General features: G+C 45.9%; 1 protein-coding gene across 1 annotated transcript in view; it reads right to left on the reverse strand.

Annotated features, from left to right (window-relative positions):
• Positions 1-2,965: 2,965 nt before the first annotated feature.
• Positions 2,966-19,975, reverse strand: part of DHRS7C (dehydrogenase/reductase 7C) — a 37,825-nt gene continuing 20,815 nt past the window's right edge. The window contains exons 5-6 of the mRNA XM_074971002.1: positions 14,943-15,098; positions 2,966-3,171 (exon numbers count right to left, since the gene is read on the reverse strand). Of these exons, the coding sequence (XP_074827103.1) occupies positions 2,966-3,171; positions 14,943-15,098 (362 nt within the window). The remainder of the gene's footprint in view (positions 3,172-14,942; positions 15,099-19,975) is intronic.

Below are 19,975 nucleotides of genomic sequence, written 5' to 3' on the forward strand. Positions count from 1 at the left end.
AGAATGTGGTCCCCATCAAAGATGGATTGTAATTTTTAATGATACCCTATATGGGTTCGAGTGCGGGGTAGCAGGTAAGAACTAGGGGTGTCCTATGACTGCAGGGGTGTTAACAGGCCATTTCACCTTGAATGGTCCCTTAGAATATGGGTTAACTACTTATATTAAACAATCTGTTCCACCTTGTATTTAGCTGTGACACTCTGAGTACATTTCCCAAACCCGGAGGAGAGCTCAGTGTAGCTTGAAAACTTTTCTTCTTTGCCAACAGAAGTTGGTCCATTAAAAGAGATTACCTCATGCCCCTTGTCTCTCCAGGATAACAGGACAGTTGAATACACATTCATCTGATTATCACACCAGTCTCCCTCCCGCCTACCAGTTTAGAAAGCAAATATCTCCTGAGAGAAGTCCAGAGATTGAGCCACAAGGCAGCTGCAGCAGGTACAGCTACACTCAGCTGTGGGGTGGGGGTGGGGATGGGGGGGAAATAGGAGTAGGGAGGAAGTGGAGTACAGACACAGGTACCTGTAGCAGGGACTGACGGACACTGATGAGGTAATCAAGCTGCTTTCTGCAGTGTTCCCTTGGGCCAGTCTCTGCCCTGTATTGATTGGCCGTTTGGCTCCAACCACCACCCCCTCAAACAAAACCATTAAACCAGTCACCCCTTGTGACAGTACCATGCTGCTTGGAGTCTGTCTTTCTGATCTGTCTGCTTGGAGGTTGTAAGTAGGTTATAGTGGAAATAAAATTAGCAGTGGATTTGGCTAACATAATGCTTCGGGGGAATGACGAACGATGTGTCATGCCCATGGCTGCGGTTGTGGAATCAATTAAAAATGCACAGAAAATACCTGTACAAAATGGGCAGGATATGTCTGCATGGGTACCCCAATTACTGGAGACCTTTTTGGAGGCATGGGCCAAGTCCAGCCTGGAATATTGTCAAGTGCACATCTACATTTTACTTGTAGGAGAGGACTCACTGCCTCAGAGTCAGTCACTGGACCATAAGGAATCCATACATCCAGTTCAGATAGTGGAGGCATTGTTAGGGATGACTGTCATAACTACAGCAAAGCAATTGATGTGCTATCTGTTCTGCAGATAGGGGGTGCTTAAGGTTATTGATTCCAACAATGGGAGTGGATTTTGTGGGGTCAGTTGTCAAAGAAGTATGCAACCTGCTGGTCAGTGATCAGAAGTTTCACATTCCTTATCATCCAGCAGCAGCAGGATATGAATAGAACCATCAAATCCAAACTAAGAAAAAGGGGTGAATACAACAGGCAGCAATTGGAATGAAGTATTACCACGGATAAATGGCACATCAAACCTAAGTAACACAAATCCACAGGATTTTCCCCTTGCTAGGCCTTAATGGGAAGGACAGTGAGATTGTGGGAGGATATAACTGACATGGTTCCAGTCCATCTGGTTACAATGGCCCTGTCAGAAGCCTGGGTTCAGATGCAGATTTTACAAGTTCAAAAGATCATGGTAGCAACTGACAAGGCAAAATTACAGAAGAACAAAGCATGGTTCAATGCCAGAGATCCCCACCACCACCCCCAAGAGCTCTGTGGATGCTCTGTGGGGAGCATGAGTCATGTGAACAGCAAGGAGGAGGTGGAACAAGAGGAAGAGTATGGGGGACAGGTGACCAGGAGAATCCAGTGCTGCAGTGAGCCAGGACCCGTTTTTGACTCCTGGGCAGTCCAGCCGTCTCTACGGTCCAGCATGGGTGAGCCTGATGCAGGGAAAGGAACCTCTGATAAGTACGCAATTTGCTTTGAAATTGTAGATATGGAACTCCCAGAGTAGCAGGACACACATGTTGATTACTCTGAAGCTAGAAGAGGTAGTGAAACAACCAACAGAGGTAGAGTTGCTATCTGCTTCTCATTGCCCTATTGAGTTACGCATAGGGGGCCATGCGGAACAGTTTCTTTACGTGCATCAGGATGTCCCATGAATCATCCATTAAGATCTCAATGAAACCTTCCTGGAGGAGGTCAAAAATCCTTTGCCAAATGTTTCTGGGGAGGGCTGCTTTATTTCTTCCACCATGGTAGGACACTTTTCCACATCACTGAGTGATTACTTTAGCATTGCAGCACACAGGCTAGCAGCATACAGCCCTGGACTGTAGCCGGACACCTGCAGGAGCTGTTCCATTTCAGTCTCTGTTACCCTCGGGAGCGCGATATCAACTAAAATCACTACCGCCTATGGAAAATGGTGCCAGTATCCAGTTCACTTGCCCTATTCACATATATTCATGCCCATGAGCTATCCCCCCTTTATTTCCCCAACTCGCCCCCTGGCCCTCAGGCTGGACTCACTATGGCTGGGAACAGAACATGCTGCACAGGGATTAGTTCCTGCAAAGTAACCAAGCCAATCCAAAACCATGTAATGCAATGTATAGTAAATGCAATGAGATGTATAATGAATATAAAGTGAAAGGGTTTCTGTGTAACTTTGGAACTGTGATGTACCCTGCATCCATCCCTCTGGGTCTGAGTCTGATCAACTCAGCCTAGCATTGCTGGATGCCAAATAAAAATACCTAAGTGACAATGTCTGGAGTTGAACTGAGTACTTAGGAAAATGAGTGGAAGAGGTCTCGGGGGAGTCCCAACAGGGGTTAGCACTCTTCCCTCCACCCTCTGTCTGTCTTCTCTAGTTATAGACTGTCCACTATCTGGAGCAGGGGCTGTCTCTCACTCTGTGTCTGTGCATATCCCAGCACAAAGGGGCCTTAGGTGCTACTTTAATACAAATAACAGAATACTTTATCTTAGTCACTGGCTTTGGGAGAGGTGCAATCTTTAAAGTCTTTGCAGTCTGGCAGCAACCTGGCTTTACTGGCAGCTTTACTGAAAGGGAAGCTGAAAATGCTCACTCTTGAAACACAGACTTTATTCAGGCCACAAACAGAAAAAAGAGCTGAACAAAATCATTTCTTTTCTACCTTCTGCTTTTCCTTAACACCAGAGGCAATTATGGCAAAAAACAATTCCGGAAAGAAAGTGCGAACGTAAAGAGCTGCCTTGGGGATGGCGTTGGCCATAAACACCTCCTGTTTCTTTCTGCTCACTGTGCGCAGAACTTCCTCAGCAACCTCCATCGGATGCACGCCATATGTCAGCTTTCTGAAAAAGACTGTAAATCAGACCAGAGAGGAGTGAGCAGCAGCCAGATGGTGTGGAGCAGGACAAAAGTATAGCCTCACTGAGGCAGACCTGGGGAGTGATGGAGCAACAGACAGACCAGCTGTGAATTAGTGCTAAGAAGACCCCAACCTGCTTCTTGAACCCCTAGTTCCTCCCACTCCCATCCTCCATCTGACCCATCCCCTCCTCTTTCCCTCCATCCCCAGCTCATTTAATCATTTTACAAAAATCTCCTTCTGTTCCCTCTTTCTCCTGGCTTCCCTTTTCCCATACACACAATCCTTGTGTGAGTTGGAAAGTCTACAGGCCCTTCCAACATTGAGCACATCTTTAATGTTATTAAAACCCTGAAGAAATTTCCAGACAAGAAGCTTTGTATAAGCAGAAGGTTAAAAGCATATTTCAATGGAGTTCAGGTAACATTACCAGTTGTCACCAACAGCACCACCATCTAAAAATATTACACTTACAGCTATAGAAGTTCTGTAAATTAAGGAAAAGCCCCTTAGAAACTGTTAGAGAGTCTGGAAATGAAATTAAGGTATCCAGAAAACTCCTCACTGCCACATAATAATCACTGAGCATTCACTCTTCTCTCAGGAAACATGCACAACCTACACAACCCTACATGTTTGTCTTGGCTTCTTTGCTAGGAATAAAAGCCTGGCTCTGAATGTCCTTGCACCTGTTATATAGAGCTCTGTGATGTCAATGGAATTACTTCTAATTCCAAGAGAGAGAGATCAGAGTCAGGCCTTTGGTGTTTTATGCAAAGTTCGGAATATACATTTTATGTGATATATTGTCAATATCAAAAGAAGCTGGCAATCGGGGGATACTATTGCGGAGGGGTGTTTGGGGGAGGAGAATATGTATATGAATTAGGGCTGTTAAACGATTAAAAAAATAATCACAATTAATCGCAGTTTTTATCGCACTGTTAATAATAGAATACCATTTATTTGAATATTTTGGATGTTTTTTACATGTTCAAATATATTGATTTCAGTTATAACACAGAATACAAAGTGTTCAGTGCTTACTTTATATTATTTTCTTACAAATATTTGCACTGTAAAAAAGATAAACAAAAGAAATAGTATTTTTCAATTCACCTTATACAAGCACTGTAGTGCAATCTCTCTATCGTGAAAGTGCAACTTACAAATGTTGATTTTTTTTTACATAACTGCACTCAAAAATAAAACAATGTAAAATTTTAGAGCCTACAAGTCCACTCAGTCCTACTTCTTGTTCACCCAATTGTCCAGACAAACAAGTTTATTTACATTTATGGGAGATAATGCTGCCAGCTTCTTATTTACAATGTCACCTGAAAGTGAGAACAAGCATTTGCATGGCACTTTTGTAGCTAGTGTTGCAAGGTATTTACATATCAGATATGCTAAACATTCGTATGCCCCTTCATGCTTCGACCACCATTCCAAAGGACATGCTTCCATGCTGATGGGGGGTTCTGCTCAATAATGATCCAAAGCAGTGCAAACAAATACACATTCATTTTCATCATCCGAATGAGATGCCACCAATGGGAGGTTGATTTTACTTTTTGTGGATTGGGTTCTGTAGACATATATGGCAGAATGAGGGTAAAACACAGAGCAGGAGACATACAATTCTCCCCCAAGGAGTTCAGTCACAAATGTAATTAACACATTTTTTTTAGTGAGCATCATCAGCATGGAAGTGTGTCCTCTGGAATGGGGGCCAAAGTATGAAGAAGCGTATGAATGCTTAGCATATCTGACATGTAAATACCTTGCAATGCTGGCTACAAAAGTTATCTCCTGTAAATGTAAACAAACTTGTTTGTCTTAGCGATTGGGTGAACAAGAAGTAGGACAGAGTGGACTTGTAGGTGCTAAAGTTTTACTTTGTTTTGTTTTTTAATTCAGTTACATAAAAAAAAATAATTCAACATTTGTAAGTTGCACTTTCACGATAAAGAGATTGCACAACAGTACTTGTATGAGGTGAATTGAAAAATACTATTTCTTTTGTTTATCTTTTTTACAGTGCAAATATTTGCAATAAAATAATATAAAGTAAGCACTGTACACTTTGTATTGTGTTGTAATTGAAATCAATATATTTGAACACATAGAAAAACATCCAAAAACAGCTGTTTGGCGGCATTAGCACGCTCCGGGGTGTGGGGGGGAGGAGCGGGAATGTGGCGCGTTCAGGGGAAGAGGCAGGGCCGGGGTGGAGATTTGGGATTTGGAGAAAGAGTTGGAATATTGGCAGGGAGGGGGTGGAGTTGGGGCGGGGACTTTGGGGAAGGGGTTGGAGGGGACGGGGCTGGGGGCAGAGGAGGGGGTTGAGCACCCATGGGGAACAGGGGAAGTCGGCACCTATGGTGTACAATCTGCTCTCCCTACATATATCCCAACCCCCCTGCAGGCACCCTGACATTGAACTGAGGTGTGCAAGCAGCTGCAGTGTGTTCACTGCTTACCTCTCTGCCCTGGAGCAGGTAGGTGAAGAGTGGGCAGAGCCTTGCACTGTCCAGCTCAGCTAAACTGGTGTGGGGAGTGTTCTCATTCAATTGGTGTAGGACAGCAGAAATTATTACACCCCTGGGAACAATGGGGAAGCAGGAAAGGAAATTGTTCCCTTTGGAGGCTGAACTCCTTTCCTGCACTGCTCCTGCTGCCACCCCAGGCACAGGGCTTGTGGTAAAACCACCATCCAGTTCTTTTCTTTTTCTGCTTTAGATTAATAGATTTAAGGCCAGATGGGGGCATTCTGATCATGCTACAGAACACAGGGCAGAGAACCTCACCCAGAGGTTCCTGCACCAAGCCTAGAACACGGGGTGGGCAAACTTTTTGGCCCGAGGGCCACATCGGCGTTATGAAACTCTATGGAGGGCCAGGTAGGGAAGGATGTGCCTCCCCAAATGGCCTGGCCCCCGCCCCCATCTGCCCCCTCCCACTTCCCACCTCCTGACTGCCCCCCTCCGAATCCCTGACCCATCCAAACCCCCTGCTCCTTGTCCTCTGACCGTCCCCTCCCGAGACCCCCCAACCCTGACCACCCCCCCGGGATCCCACTCCCCATCCAACCCCCACTGTTCCCTGTCCCATGACTGTCCCCCAGACCGCTGCCCACCCGCTTACCATGCCGCTCAGAGCAGCAGGAGCTCGCAGCCCCACCACCTGGCCGGAGCCAGCCACGCCACCCATGCTGCCCGGCAGGAGCGGTGGGCCAGAGTGTTGGTGGTGCACTGAGGCTGCCGAGGGGAACAGCAGGGAAGGAGCCGGGGGCTAGCCTCCTGGCCAGGAGCTCAAGGGCTGGGCAAGACGGTCCTGTGGGCCGGATGTGGCCCACGGGCTGTAGTTTGCCCACCTCTGCTATAACATCTGGTTGAGCTAGAGTGGATCTCTTACAAGAAGATATCCAGTCTCAGTTTAAAGACCCCAGGTGATGGAGAACATGCCACATTCCCAGGCAAGTTATTCCAGTGGTTACTTATCCTCACTGTTATATAAATTTGACATGTTTCCAGTCTGAATTTGTTTAGCTTCAGCTTACACGCTTACTTCTTGTTCAGCCTTTGATTGCTAAATTAAGGAGTCCTGTACTATCAGAAATTTCTACCTGTGTAGGTACTTATAGACTGTAACTGTGTCCTCTCTTAACCTTCTCTTGGATAAACTAAATAGACTGTGCTTCCTAAGTCTCTTACTGTAAGTCAGCTTTTCCAAACCTTGAATAGCTCCTTTCTGAACTCTTTCCCATTTTTAAACAGTTTTTTTCAATGTTGCCCACAGAACTGAACTGAGTATCCAGTAATGATCTCACCAATGTCATATACAGAGGTAGTGCCACCTCCCTACTCCTACTTGATATCCCACTGCTTATACATCCAAGGATCACTTTAGTGCCCTTAGTCACAGCATGGCCTGGGGAGCTCATGTTCAGTTGGTTTCTACAACGACCCTTAAGTCCTTTTCAGTGTAATTGCTTTCCAGGATGCAGTACCACATTCTGTGTGACCTGCATTCTTGGTTCCTAGTTGTAGGACCTTACGTTTGCCTGTATTAACGTGTATGCGCATATGTGTGTTAGAAACATATTTCTAACTAGACAATGGCGAGTGTGCCTAAAGCATTTCCCTGCTAAACCTGTTCAAAAGGAAAACACAAGCAAAAATTGCTGGGGGAAAGATGTCTTTTTTCTTTCTATTCTCTCTTAAAAGTAGTTGAACCATTTTTGCTCAAACGTTCAACCAGAAATTATTATGGCCTGGATGCAAGAACCACCAGGTGGAGTTCCCTGGCCTGTGCTAGGCAGGAGGTCAGACTAGATTATCAGAATGGTCCCTTCTGGCCTTGATCTAGTGGTGGTTTAGAAGCCAGCCAAAGAAGCAGTGTGTCTGTAACTAGACTTTACATGATGTTGTGTATATTTAGTACATTTGGGTCCCACTGTCCCTGTATGGTTTCTTCTACTGTTCCTATTGTGTAAAGGGCAAAAGACAGCACCACAGAGGAGGTCCTAATAGAAGAAATAGCATGTTTAATTTGGAACTAGCAACAAAGCCCAAGCTCTGCTCTGTCCTATCTTTTGGATCACCATTTGAAATAAAGCTACTGGGGAGGGGCCTGTCTCAAGCAGCAACAAATGGATTTTGTGACTTTTAGACCCTTTTAATTATCATGAATTATCTATAGCCAGAGATCACCTTTTATGAATTTCTTTGCTATTTGTAAACTGTTCAATGCATATTCTGTTTGACCAAATTCAAATTCATTGCACATGAACTCCTCTCTATACTTGTTCATTCAGGTATTCACCGTCTGAGCTGTGACTGACCACTTGAGGCCCCCAGACACCGCAGTAGGGGAAACCATCTACGCACCTAGAGAGACCTGTCATATGGCTTTTTTCTTGTTCCCTACCTGGATGACCCATGTTTTATGGACAGGAGGCAAGACTGAGCACATTGTTGGAACTTCAACTCTCAGGAGAGAATGGTGGAGGACTAGAGGGGCAAACAGGAGGAGAGAAGCAGGCTTAGACTAGTTAATTCTGATGCAGCCCTTGCAGCATGATAGCTAAGGTTGAGCAGAGCCATCTGTTCAGAGTTGATTTTTCAAAGTGCTCTAAAATCCACATGAATAGTCTAACTGGCCTGAAGACTGCTGTCACTTGAAAGCCTGGTGTAGAATTATTGGGGTTTAGCCTGGTTGAAAGCCTGGTGCAGAATTATTTGCAAATTTGGGGTTATTTAGTCAGGGATACAGAAATATAGCCCCTCCCTCAGAAAACCTGTTTTTAAAATATTGGCTGATTGCCTGCTACTAACACACAATGCTGAGACCAGGCTGACAAGCTGAGAATGGGCAGGTTCAGTGCATGGCACAGGCACACGGTGCTGTTACAGGTACCTTTGAGGAGCCAAACTTGTTGCACACCATAGGCACTCAGCGCTGACATCACTGTTGAAGGAGAACACTCTGTAGAGTTGAAGGGGTGGTTCACACTGCTGTAAGCTTGCAGAGGTACACAGCTGCTGCTGTGAACCTCCTGGAATTTCTGACAGGTGTTTAGGTGCTTTTGAAAATCCCTCTAGGCATCTATTTGCATTTTTAGACATCTAAATACCATTGACAATCCAGCCCAGAGTCACGACACCAGCATGGGTTCAATCCAGCCCCCACATCTCCCCTACAGTGGCAGCTGGGGAGTGGGGGCTGCTCTTGAAGAGTATCTTCCCCAGAGGCAGGAGCCATGCCTGGGAACGGCTGCACCAATGCAACTCCCTGTGGCTTTGATGCCTGCCAGCAGCCACAACAGTTTCCGCCAGGGAAGATCTTCCTAGAGCACTAGGAAGTCTAGTGCCAGCCCAGCTTTCTGGGACACAGACAGAACACTGACACAAAGGGTGGGTTCGGACAGAGGAAGGCTGCCTTTGGATTTCATGCGTTCACAGAATCACAACACTTTGGGGAAGGGCCCCATGCATCAGCCATGCCCAGATGGCATGTCAGAGAATCAGGGCAGCCAAATGCCGTGCATCACACCAGATACTCACATATCTGGCTGCCCCGTCATTCTCCAGCACCCAGCAGAGCCCATGCAGCCAGCTGGGCCATGGGGATCAAGCAGGCATTTGCCTGTAAATGCTGCTTTCTGCCACATGGAGACACTGTGGCACCAGCTGAGAGGGTTTCTGTTCCTATAGCCCTGCCCTTTGTTTATCTATAGGGCAGCATGAGGGAAAACTTCCCCACACACTGCCCTGGCAGCATGGCTCAGCCCTGAGTTAGGGGAGAACTTCCTCTAGGGCAGTGGTTCTCAACATTTGCAGACTACTGTACTCCTTTCAGGAGTCTGATTTGTCTTGCGTACACCCAAGTTTCACTTCACTTAAAAACTACTTGCTTACAAAATCAGATATAAAAATACAAAAGTGGTGAAAAAATTACTTACTTTTTTCATTTTTACCATGTAATTATAAGATAAACAGCAACCCCCCTGGTTGAGAAACACTGGTATAGAATATAGAGCAGTATACACAAGTCATTGTCTGTATGACATTTTAGTTTGTACTGACTTCGTTAGTGCTTTTCATGTACTCTGTTGTAAAACTAGACAATTGTTTACCTAATCCCTGGAAGACCTCTGTGTACCCCCAGTGGTGCACATATCCCAGTTGAGAACAACTGTTCTAGGGGCCTGTGGCAGCCTACGTACACTCCATCCCCCTTTGGGGTGGATCGTAGGTGTGGTGGCACCACAGTTACAGTCTACCAGACTGTCCTCGGCCTCACAGTAGTGCGGCCCAACGGCCAGAGTCAATACAGTGGCTGCCCTTGAGTTCTGGGCTGCATGGCCTAATGACCAGAGACAATACAGCGGCTCCCGAGTACAGGGCAGCGTGGCCTAGTGGCTAGATCTGGGGGGCCACCACCAAAGGGCAGTGGCAGCTAGGGTAGGGGGACCTGGGCCCACCCGACTCCACCAGGTCCCAGCCCAGGGCCCTAACAGTGGCGGAGTTGTCCACCACTAGGTCAGCAGGGAATCCAACGCGCTCTCCTCACACGGGTGGGAGATACCACTCACTGCACCTCCCTGGGCTGCTTCCTAGCATGCTTCCTGAAGCTGTAGTCCATATGGTGTTGGGGTCTCTGGGCTCCTTGGCACAGGTAACTCCCAGGGACTCCGACTCCCACTGGTCAGCTGTAAGCAACAGGTCTCCAATCTGGGTATCAGGGTATCTGGCTCCCGCAGGCAAGGATTATAACAGTTCCTGGGCTGGAGCCTCCCAAAGTATCCTTCTTCCTTGGCTGTCAGCCCAGACTTAGCTGGGCTACTCTCCTTTATACTAGCACAGCAGTGGGAGCATGCCCAGCAGGATCTGAAGGGCACAATTTCTTCCACCCATAGTGTGGGATTAACCTTTTCCTGCCTAATGCAGGGTATGCACACCCCATCACAGGTCCCCAGGGATAGCTCAGTCCCCACGGCCCAGACAGTTCTTGGCATCTCTGCTGAGTTCACCCATTAGTGCATTGGTTCCAAAACTGTGGGATGGTGGCAAATCACAACTTATTTAGGGGTAACTGCAGTTTCATGAGTCTTTAGTTGATGCGTATTGGGAAGTCTTCAAGACATTGCAAGAGTTTGGTCTTGATGGTAATTCCCACTCCATGGATTCTATCTTTGTGTGGTTCTTTTCCCTTCCAAAAGAAGGTGTAACCCCTAGCTGGTTGTTGTAATAATGCCCTCGTCTGCCAAACTAGTTTCACTGAGGGCTACAATGTCAATGTCATACTGGGCTAGCTCTTTTGAAAGGAGAGCTGTTCTTCTTTCAAATCGAGAGGTATTGTCTTTATCTATCAGAGTCCTGAAATTCCAAGCAGCAATCTTTAGTGCTTTTTAGTTATCTTTGGTTTCCGACAGCACTGAGGCTGATCCACCAGCTGCGGTAAGCTGGCCAGATATGATTTGGGCAGGCAAAGTTTGAGGCACCTTTTCTAGCCCCTTCCCATACAAAGGAAGAGCAGTGCAATCCTAAAAAGGATCGCTCCATTGCCTGGGGAGTTGGTGAGCTTCTCTGCTGCCCTTGGGTCAGGGATGGGCGACCAATGTCCCAGGCTGCCTCCATGCAGGCTTGTGGCTACTGTGCCAGTAATCATCTTCACCTGTTGCTTTGCCACTCCATCGCCACAGGACTTTTGAAGAGAGATGTGCATGAATGACGTGTGTGTGAGGCTGATTAAAATGGGAGTCGTTGCACTGGGACAATCCCATTCTCTCAGCTGCTGAAGCTTGGCCCAGTGGCACAAAGGCTGTTACAACTGTAGGCTTCTTTAACTGAAGTGGATAGCCAGACTTCTTTAGTGCCCCATCATGCCTGTCACCTTCCACAATGTGTTGCTGCGCTGCTTTTCAAGCCATTGGAACAGTATATGGTCTCTTTCACCTTGGTTACCAGAACAGTCTTCATATGCTTGGAAGGGCAATCCCTAAATCACCATCAGTTTCCACACTTCCGGTTATCCTCACCTGGTTTAGCCCGCCTGCCGAGGCAGTTTACCAGGGTGTGGCAGCCATAGGTGAGAGCTGGGTGTACACTGAAGACCAGAGAGGAAAAGAACCACGCAAAGAGTGCAGCAGTTGGAATCACTCAAAGGTATTACCTCTCCCGTACACCCCATACACCCTCAATTGAAACAAGTGCTTCAAAAGCCTATTCAACACCACCTTGACTCACCACTCTCACTTGAAGAAACAGAAAAGGCAACCAGTATGATGAACTCAGGAAAGTCCAGAAGCAGAGATGGAATACTGGCAGAAATATATAAATCTGCTGGTCCAAAGATGGCAACAACACTCCAGAAGATCCTTGCTGACATCTGGGAGAACGAAGAAATACCACAAGATTTCAAAGATGCCATAATTATTCCTTCATTTAAAAATAAAGGTAGCAAAACAATCTGTGATAACGACCGTGGCATATCTCTCTTGTCTGTCGCTGAAAAAATCTTTGCTCATATCCTCCTGAACTGACAGATCTCGTCTGTCTCAGAAGCCAATCTACCTGAGGCTCAGTGCAGATTCAGGCCTGGTTGTAGGACCATAGACATGATTTTTAGTATCAGGAAAATATAAGAAAAATGTGTCGAACAAAACATGGATCTGTTCTGCATCTTCATTGATTTGACAAAGGCATTTGATACAGTCAACAGAGGAGGATTACGGATGATTCTCAGAAAATTTGGTTGCCCACCAAAACTGGTAAAGATCATTCATTTATTCCATAAGTGGATGCAAAGTCAGGTACTTTTTAATGGAGATCTCTCAGACTCCTTTCCCATTTCAAATGGAGTCAAACAAGGCTGTGTCCTTGCCCCTGTATTGTTCAATCTTTTCTTCACCCAAGTTCTCAACCATGCTACAAACAGGCTCAACAGACGCATATACATCAGATACAGACAGGATGGTTCAGTCTTCAATCTTATAAGGCTTAGAGCAAAAATAAAAGTAACAGAACTATTAATAAGAAAAGCACTCTTTGCAGATGATTGTGCCCTCCTAGCACACACAGAGGGAGACCTCCAGTGCATCGTAGATCGCTTCGTTGAAGCATCATAGAATCATAGAATCATAGAATATCAGGGTTGGAAGGGACCCCAGAAGGTCATCTAGTCCAACCCCCTGCTCAAAATTGTTTGGCCTCACAATCGATCTGGAGAAAACTGTGGTGTTGCATCAGTCATCTTCACCCCTCCAGGCCATATCCCCGAGCACCTCCATTAGTGGAATGCAACTAAATCAAATCGACAATTTTACCTATATCAGCAGCAACGTCTCCAATGATGGATCTCTTGACAAAGAAATTATGAACAGGATACAGAAAGTTTCTCAGTCATTAGGAAAACTATGTAACAAAGTCCTGAAATCCCACAACATAACCCTCTCAACAAAAATAAAACTTTACAATACTTTTGTGATCACATCTCTCCTCTACGGCTGTGAGACCTGGACACCATACAAATGGCATATCAAACAGCTAGAGGTCTTCCATATGCAATCTCTGCATGCCATTATGGGGATCTGCTGGCAAGACAAAATTACCAACCCGGAGGTTCTCCAAAAGTCAAATGCCACAAGCATTTAGGCCATGCTGATAAAAGCCCAGCTACGCTGGGGGGGACACATCATTAGGATGCCTGAACATTGACTCCCTAGAAAAAATTTCTATGGATAATTGGCACAAGGACTTTGGAATCAAGGCCACCCCAGAAAGCCCTACAAGGACAGCATCAAGAACAGCACACACTTTGGTGCAATAAAACCGGATGATCTCGAGAAGGCTGATCAAATGGTGACACACAACACTCAGAGCTTTCCAAACCTTTGAAGAGGACAGAAATAATTGACTGTCAGCTGCAAGAGAAAAAGCTTCATACCACTGCTATAGCTACCAAGACACTCACCAATGACTTTGCCTGCTCAATCCGCTCACAGGCATGCGTGTCGCACTTTGGACTTCAGAGTCACTCCAGAATCCACAAAAAGAGATAGCATGAAAACATCATTGTCGAACCAACGGACTACAGGAAACAGTGCATGTGAAGACACACTGTGTGGAGAATGCCATTTTGCTGTTCAAAATGGCATCTTCCTTGCTGTCTGTGGTCCCAGGAGGATAAATCGCTAAAATGGGGTCATACTGGCAAAAAGTTTGGGAGCCCCTGCATTAATGCAAAGTACAGTGGGGAGCTTGTGTCATCAGAGTTGAGACCCACCAAATTCATCTCACACACGGACCACCAAACTCCCAATTTTTAGCCCACCTGACATGAGGAAAAGCCTGAAAAGGTGAACTGAGTGAAAACTAAAGACTAAGACCAGGTGATAAAGAAACAGACCCAACATTTAGTACTTTTAAAAAAATCTTATGATTTTTAAGTCATTCTCATGATTTCTAGGGGTCTGACTCGGTGCTTTGGGTTGGCAATACAGAATCAGATCAACTGGCTGCAAAAGCTTTCCCAGTTGAATATTCGTCTGGCAGAATGGTGAGTAAAGTTGCATGGTCTTTTCTCTCATCCAAGCTGAACTCATTCACTGATTCTTCTCAATACCCCAGTCATACTCCTCCTCCACTGTCCTTCCCTTCCTCACCTGCCCTTCTTGCTGGCCTTCTCTTCCATGCTCCCATCACACCTTTCCACATGTCCACTTCCTTTACCCATCACAGCTCCCTCGCTTTCACTCCCCTGCCTGGTGCCTTTCTTTTCACATACTCCATTACACTCTCCCATATCTTCCTCCTCTCCCTACACTGCTCACATGACTTACGCAATCTCTCTTTTATTCTGCCCCCATCATCTGTTCTCTCTAGGAGCCTGTCTCAATGAACACTTACCGTATGTCTAAGGATGGGAGTGGGCTTCAGAGCCCAGGCTCCAGCCCAAACTGCAACTTCAAAGAGCTGTCAATACATCTAGTTTTAGAGCTGTTCACCTGGGCTGAGAAGCTCACTTCCACAGGCTGGGTAGATGTACCCTTAGCTCACAGCAAGGTGGGATGTAAATCTACCTTGCACTAAAGTGTGGACTCTGCTGCCATGCACTAACATTTCTCTAGAGCATTTTGATCAGCTTTGATCCACTTTGAAACACACTCCTTTTGTCTCCCTTCTATTCACCCACCCCCTACCTCCGTATCCTCTACTTCTATTGCTCCTTTGGTTCTCATTTGCTCTTTGAATCTTACATTTCCAAATGGAGGCCTCCCAGTTGCCAGGCTCTGGTTGAACATGGTATGAACGGATGAACGTTGGACTCACGGTGCTGATACAAACTTCAAATTCTTCCACTTCAGCTCTAAGACAATCAAAAAATCCTTGTGCAGCGTGCTTAGAAGCAGCATCTAAGAGAAAAGCAACAGGAGAAACAGCCTTATAAAATGCAGAAACACTGACTAATGCATACCTGGAAATTTCTGCCTCGTAACTCTGCCTGCACATGATAACAGTTTTCCAGAGAGAGAAGAGGAAACCAAAGTCAACCTACAGCGCTTACTCTTTGCATAGAGAATAATTTTTATGAGAATTTACAAGGAAATCTGTTAATGAGTGTCTGAGTTAAAAATAATTGCCAGCTCTGGCCATTTCATCTAATAACCCAATTCTGACCCCTGCTGGAGCCAGGCTAGCATTATTGAGAAACACCAGCCATCGCACATTTCCAGTCCAGCCTGTGCTTCCGATTGGCTTCTCTGCTCAGGAAGTAGGGGCAGGCAGAACTCTCCCCACTGCCATGGGAGCCAGAGAATACTTTTGGGTAGTAGAACAGGGAGAAGGAGCAGAAAGAGCCCAGCAGTTCAGGGCAGCTCCCCATGTAATGGGTCAATCTGCTCCCTCCTCTTCTGTCCCCGAATCCTGCAATACCAGGCCTGGGAAAAGGAGGAGGGGGAGTGAAGAGTGGCCAGCTGCAGTTGACCCTCCAAGGCCTGCGAGCAGGCTGTGAAGATCCCCCAAGAACTGCAGGAGAAGCAGAGGTGGAGGCTAGAGGGGTCACAGGGCTGATGCTGGGCCTGGGTGACTGTCAGATGTGGGGGCACAATTGATTTGAAGTCTGGGGAGCAGAATTAATTGCTGAGCGGGGTGGGGGTGTGGATATTGGGCAAGCATTGACATGCAGTGGGGGCATATAATTAGTGGCAGGGCTGGGGATTAGGTAGGTGTCAGGTGGGAGAGACAGAATTAATTCCTGGGATTTGGGAGTCTGAAGAAAAGCTGAAAGGTTTGCACCATCAGACAGCAGTGAGAGCTCCTGCTGCTGGGAACAGAATCACCTCCCTCAATAAATCTGGGAGAGTTTGTGTGACTGAATACACCCCTGTATTTACATCCTACCCACTATTCTAATAATCTTACACAAAGCATGCCTTTTGTTGAGATTCCCTCTGACACCTTTTCCACTTGGCTTATCCAGAACACCTTTTCCAGTTCTGGGAGAACATTCATCCAGTTCTCTGGGATCCAAAACTTTCAGTTCTATTCTGGATTTCATCATTCAGGTTCCTTTATTTGACCTACAGCAAAGCTACTGTGTTGCTCAGACTCAAAGGTAGGGGTGGGTATAGGGCATACCACACTTCCAGAGTTACACAGAAAAACTCTTCCTTTATAGGAAGGAATACACACACAATGTGTGTATTTTCTCTACATTAAATCACACATTTTGTTATTGGATTTGTTACTTTGCAGGAACCAGTCCCTATACAGCATGCTCTATCCACGTGCTGTTCACAGGGGACCTGATCTTTACATTCCAGCTTTATCTTGTCCATTGTCTCTAGCTCTGAGTTTTGCTGCTTATCTTAGTTAGCACTATCCTGACTCAAGCATACAGTTTGTCAAGCCCCTACTTATAACTTAACCTTCTATTCACCTTCCCAGTCATGCCTACTAAGAAATGAGGCAAGTCACATATGTTAAGCCAGGCTTACACCTTGTAAGGTATCATTTGAAAAATCATAGTTTGCTGGTCAGTATTGTCCTGGTAAAATATGTATGGCAACATTGTATGTGAAATTATAAGATTCCCCTGTCTGGTGTTATTAACACACATTCCAAACCCCATAGCCCTGCCCAGGCAGAAGTCAGGTCTGTCCTAAATAAAGGAAGGAATATGTGCTAGCCTTAATTTGCATCCAAGCAGGAAACAGTCTTCAAGCAGGAAGGGAAAACAAAGGAAGTTCAAACAGGTGAAAAAAACCAATAGAGACTATCCTTCCGCATAGGCTCCTGGTTCTCAGCTGGAAATGTTTTTCAAGAGGGGGACTGAAACTATAAAAAGGAAATGCAAATATCCCAAGGCACCCCTTTCTCTCTCTCACACTGCCCATCACATTCACTGCACCTGAATAGACAAAGGAAGTGGCGGCTGGACTCTGGGGGGTGGTAGGGAGTCCTGACCGTACGACTTTGGTCAGTAAGACTGCTGAAAGCATGTAGTGAGAAAACTTTGCTTTGAATCTAACATAGTTCATTAAGTTAGGCACCAGTATGTGTTTTATCTTTATTTTTCTTGTAACCACTTCCTACTTTAAAGCCTCATTACTTGTACTTACTTAAAATCTCGCTCTTTGTAGTTAATGAACTTGTTTTACTATTTTATCTAATCCTGTGTGTTCAAGTTGAAGTGTCTGGGTAACTTCATTTGGGGTAACAAATTGTGTGTGTATTGTTCTGTTAAACGAATAAGGGACTTAACATATTTGTACTATCCAGGAGAGGGCTGGGCAGTACAGAACATACATTTCTGGAGGAAAACCTAAGACTGGAAGTGTGTTGGGGTCACCATGCAGCATAACCTAGGCTGGGAAGAGCCAAGGTGTGACTGGTTGGCTGGCTGCAGCACACACAGATGTAGCTGGGAGTGATTTACATGCTGGAGGCTGTTTGTGAGCAGTCCAGGTTGGAGGCTACAGCAGCAAAGCAGAGTAAAGGGCACCCCAGATTGCAGGGTGGGATGACACAGCTACTCATTGATCTGGATTGCACCCTGGTATTCACAACTGGCAACTCTAATTATCACACACACGTACTGGGGGTGAGACGGGGGGAGGAATCAACAAGGAAAAGACAGATCCAGAAATATGATATAATCCTTTTTTTAAAGTTTCATGATTTTTGGGCTCTAACCTATAATTTTTTAACCTTTGGAGCTCATGATACTTCAGCAGTGTATGTTAGTAGGATAGTCGAAGAAAGACAGAAACCGGGCCAAAGAGAGCTGTCCAAAGGGGGGGTGTCTTCACTGAAGAGTTAGCTCAGTTGATCAGCACTTGGGCCTGAGCTCCCCAGTTAGTCTTGTCAGGATGGGAGCAGCCACACTGCAAACCATACCCAAATTACTGTGTCCTCACTGATGCTGCACTTCTCTGTGTGTTTCTGGGGACAGATCCCATGGTCTTTAATGCTGCAGTCAGCCGAATCACTTTAAAGTAAATTATGGCGAAACTTGCCTGTTTTGGGCATACAGGGACTTGTGAGAAGACATTGGAAGATTATCAACACTGGAGTATTAGCCTGCATCCTCACTGCAAGGTGAAAGCAGCACCCAGGCTCTAGCCTATAGCCTGCTCTAAACCAGGCTGGCCCGGATTGAAAGCACTACCATACTCATGAGAGAGTGTTTGTGTGTGAATGGGAGGAAACACCCATATAAATTAACTTTGTGTAAACTTAATGTGTTAATATGTTAACTTGAAAATAGGTACCTCTCCACTCTGGCCAACTGATTGCACATCCTGCTTCTTTGTAGATTGCTATAAATGAATGTGTTGGTGAGGCTGGTACCAAGGAAGGGAAATTGTCTCTTCCAAGCCTAGAAAGAGGACCATAACCCTTTGTTGAAGAGAGCAAGGTTCCATGAAGAACACTGCTCCTGTATCCAACCCTGCCTGTACTAGAACCCCATCCACTTGCAATGTAATCCCAAGCGGCATGTAGGAATTTACTGAGTTCAGAGTGAACAAGCCAGACTCCAGTGAGGGCTTTCTTCCCCTCTGGTCCACAGGATCTCCTTCCTATGACGTATCTGGTGCCAAATGGTGGCTTCTTCCTTTGCCATTGCACTGATCCCTACTTGTGGAGGATGTCCCTTGGTGAAGCATATTGGGGTATGATGGCTCCATCTTCTACAGACCCATCACACAGCTTCCTCCAAATGGCAAGGATCTGACTCCAGTGGTTGGTTACTCCAGAAGCAAATGTCCTCATGTTTTGGTCTCCCACATGATGTCACTCCTTTAGCCATCACTACTCCCTTTACAGGGCCTAAGCTCCTTCTTGTCCCCAGCTCTGGGTGAATACAAAAGACCCTGACATCTGTGTCTTATGAAGATGCTTGTTGGGATGCTCATCACCATAGATTAATGAAATTTAAGGCCAGAAGGGGCCATTTTGATCAGCTAGTCTGACCTCCTGCATAGCACAGGCCATGCAATCCAGTGACTCCTACACTGAGCCCAATAACTTCTGGTTGGACTATAGTGTATCTTTTAGAAACAAATCCAGTCTTGATGTAAAGACGGCAAGTGAATGAGAATCTGCCACATCTCTTGGGAAGCTGTTTCAATGTTCCAGTTACTCTCACTGTTAACTATTTGTACCTTATTCCCAGTGTGAATTTGTCTAGCTTCAACTCCTAGCTGTTGGCTCTGGTTCTGGCTTTGTTGGGTAAATTAAAGAATCAGAGACTTTAAGGCCAGAAAGGACCACCAGGTAATCTAGTATGACCTCCTGTATATCACAGGCCACCAACCCTGTGCACACTAAACCCAACAACTGAAATTAATCCAAAGTATTATAGCCAATACCTTTTAGGTGTAGACCAGGCCTCAGAGAGGAGATGACTGTGTCTACTTCTTGGCAGCTGAAAGGAAGAGCTCATAGAGTGAGGAGGCAGGCACACATGAAGGTCATAGTGAGATCAGACTCCTCAAACAGTATAGCACCTGATACTCCTCCTTAACTTCTCAGTTACTACGTAGTAACTTCTCAGCTCCTCTCCCACACAATATCACCATGATCTGGTCTTCCCACATCATCAAAAACATCCCTTCAACACCACCAACACCAACACGCACCTCTCTATCTGCGGCCCCCTCACCAGTTCAGCCTTCACTTCCAGACTCTTTGAATGTGTCTCTTGGAGTCCCTCTCCTCTAACTCCAGCCAGGATAACACCAGTCTGGCTTCAGCCCTCTCCACTCCCCTGAAGCTTCTCTTGCCA

The sequence above is a fragment of the Natator depressus genome, chromosome 14 (assembly GCF_965152275.1).
Source record: "Natator depressus isolate rNatDep1 chromosome 14, rNatDep2.hap1, whole genome shotgun sequence".
NCBI classification, from domain to species: domain Eukaryota; kingdom Metazoa; phylum Chordata; order Testudines; family Cheloniidae; genus Natator; species Natator depressus.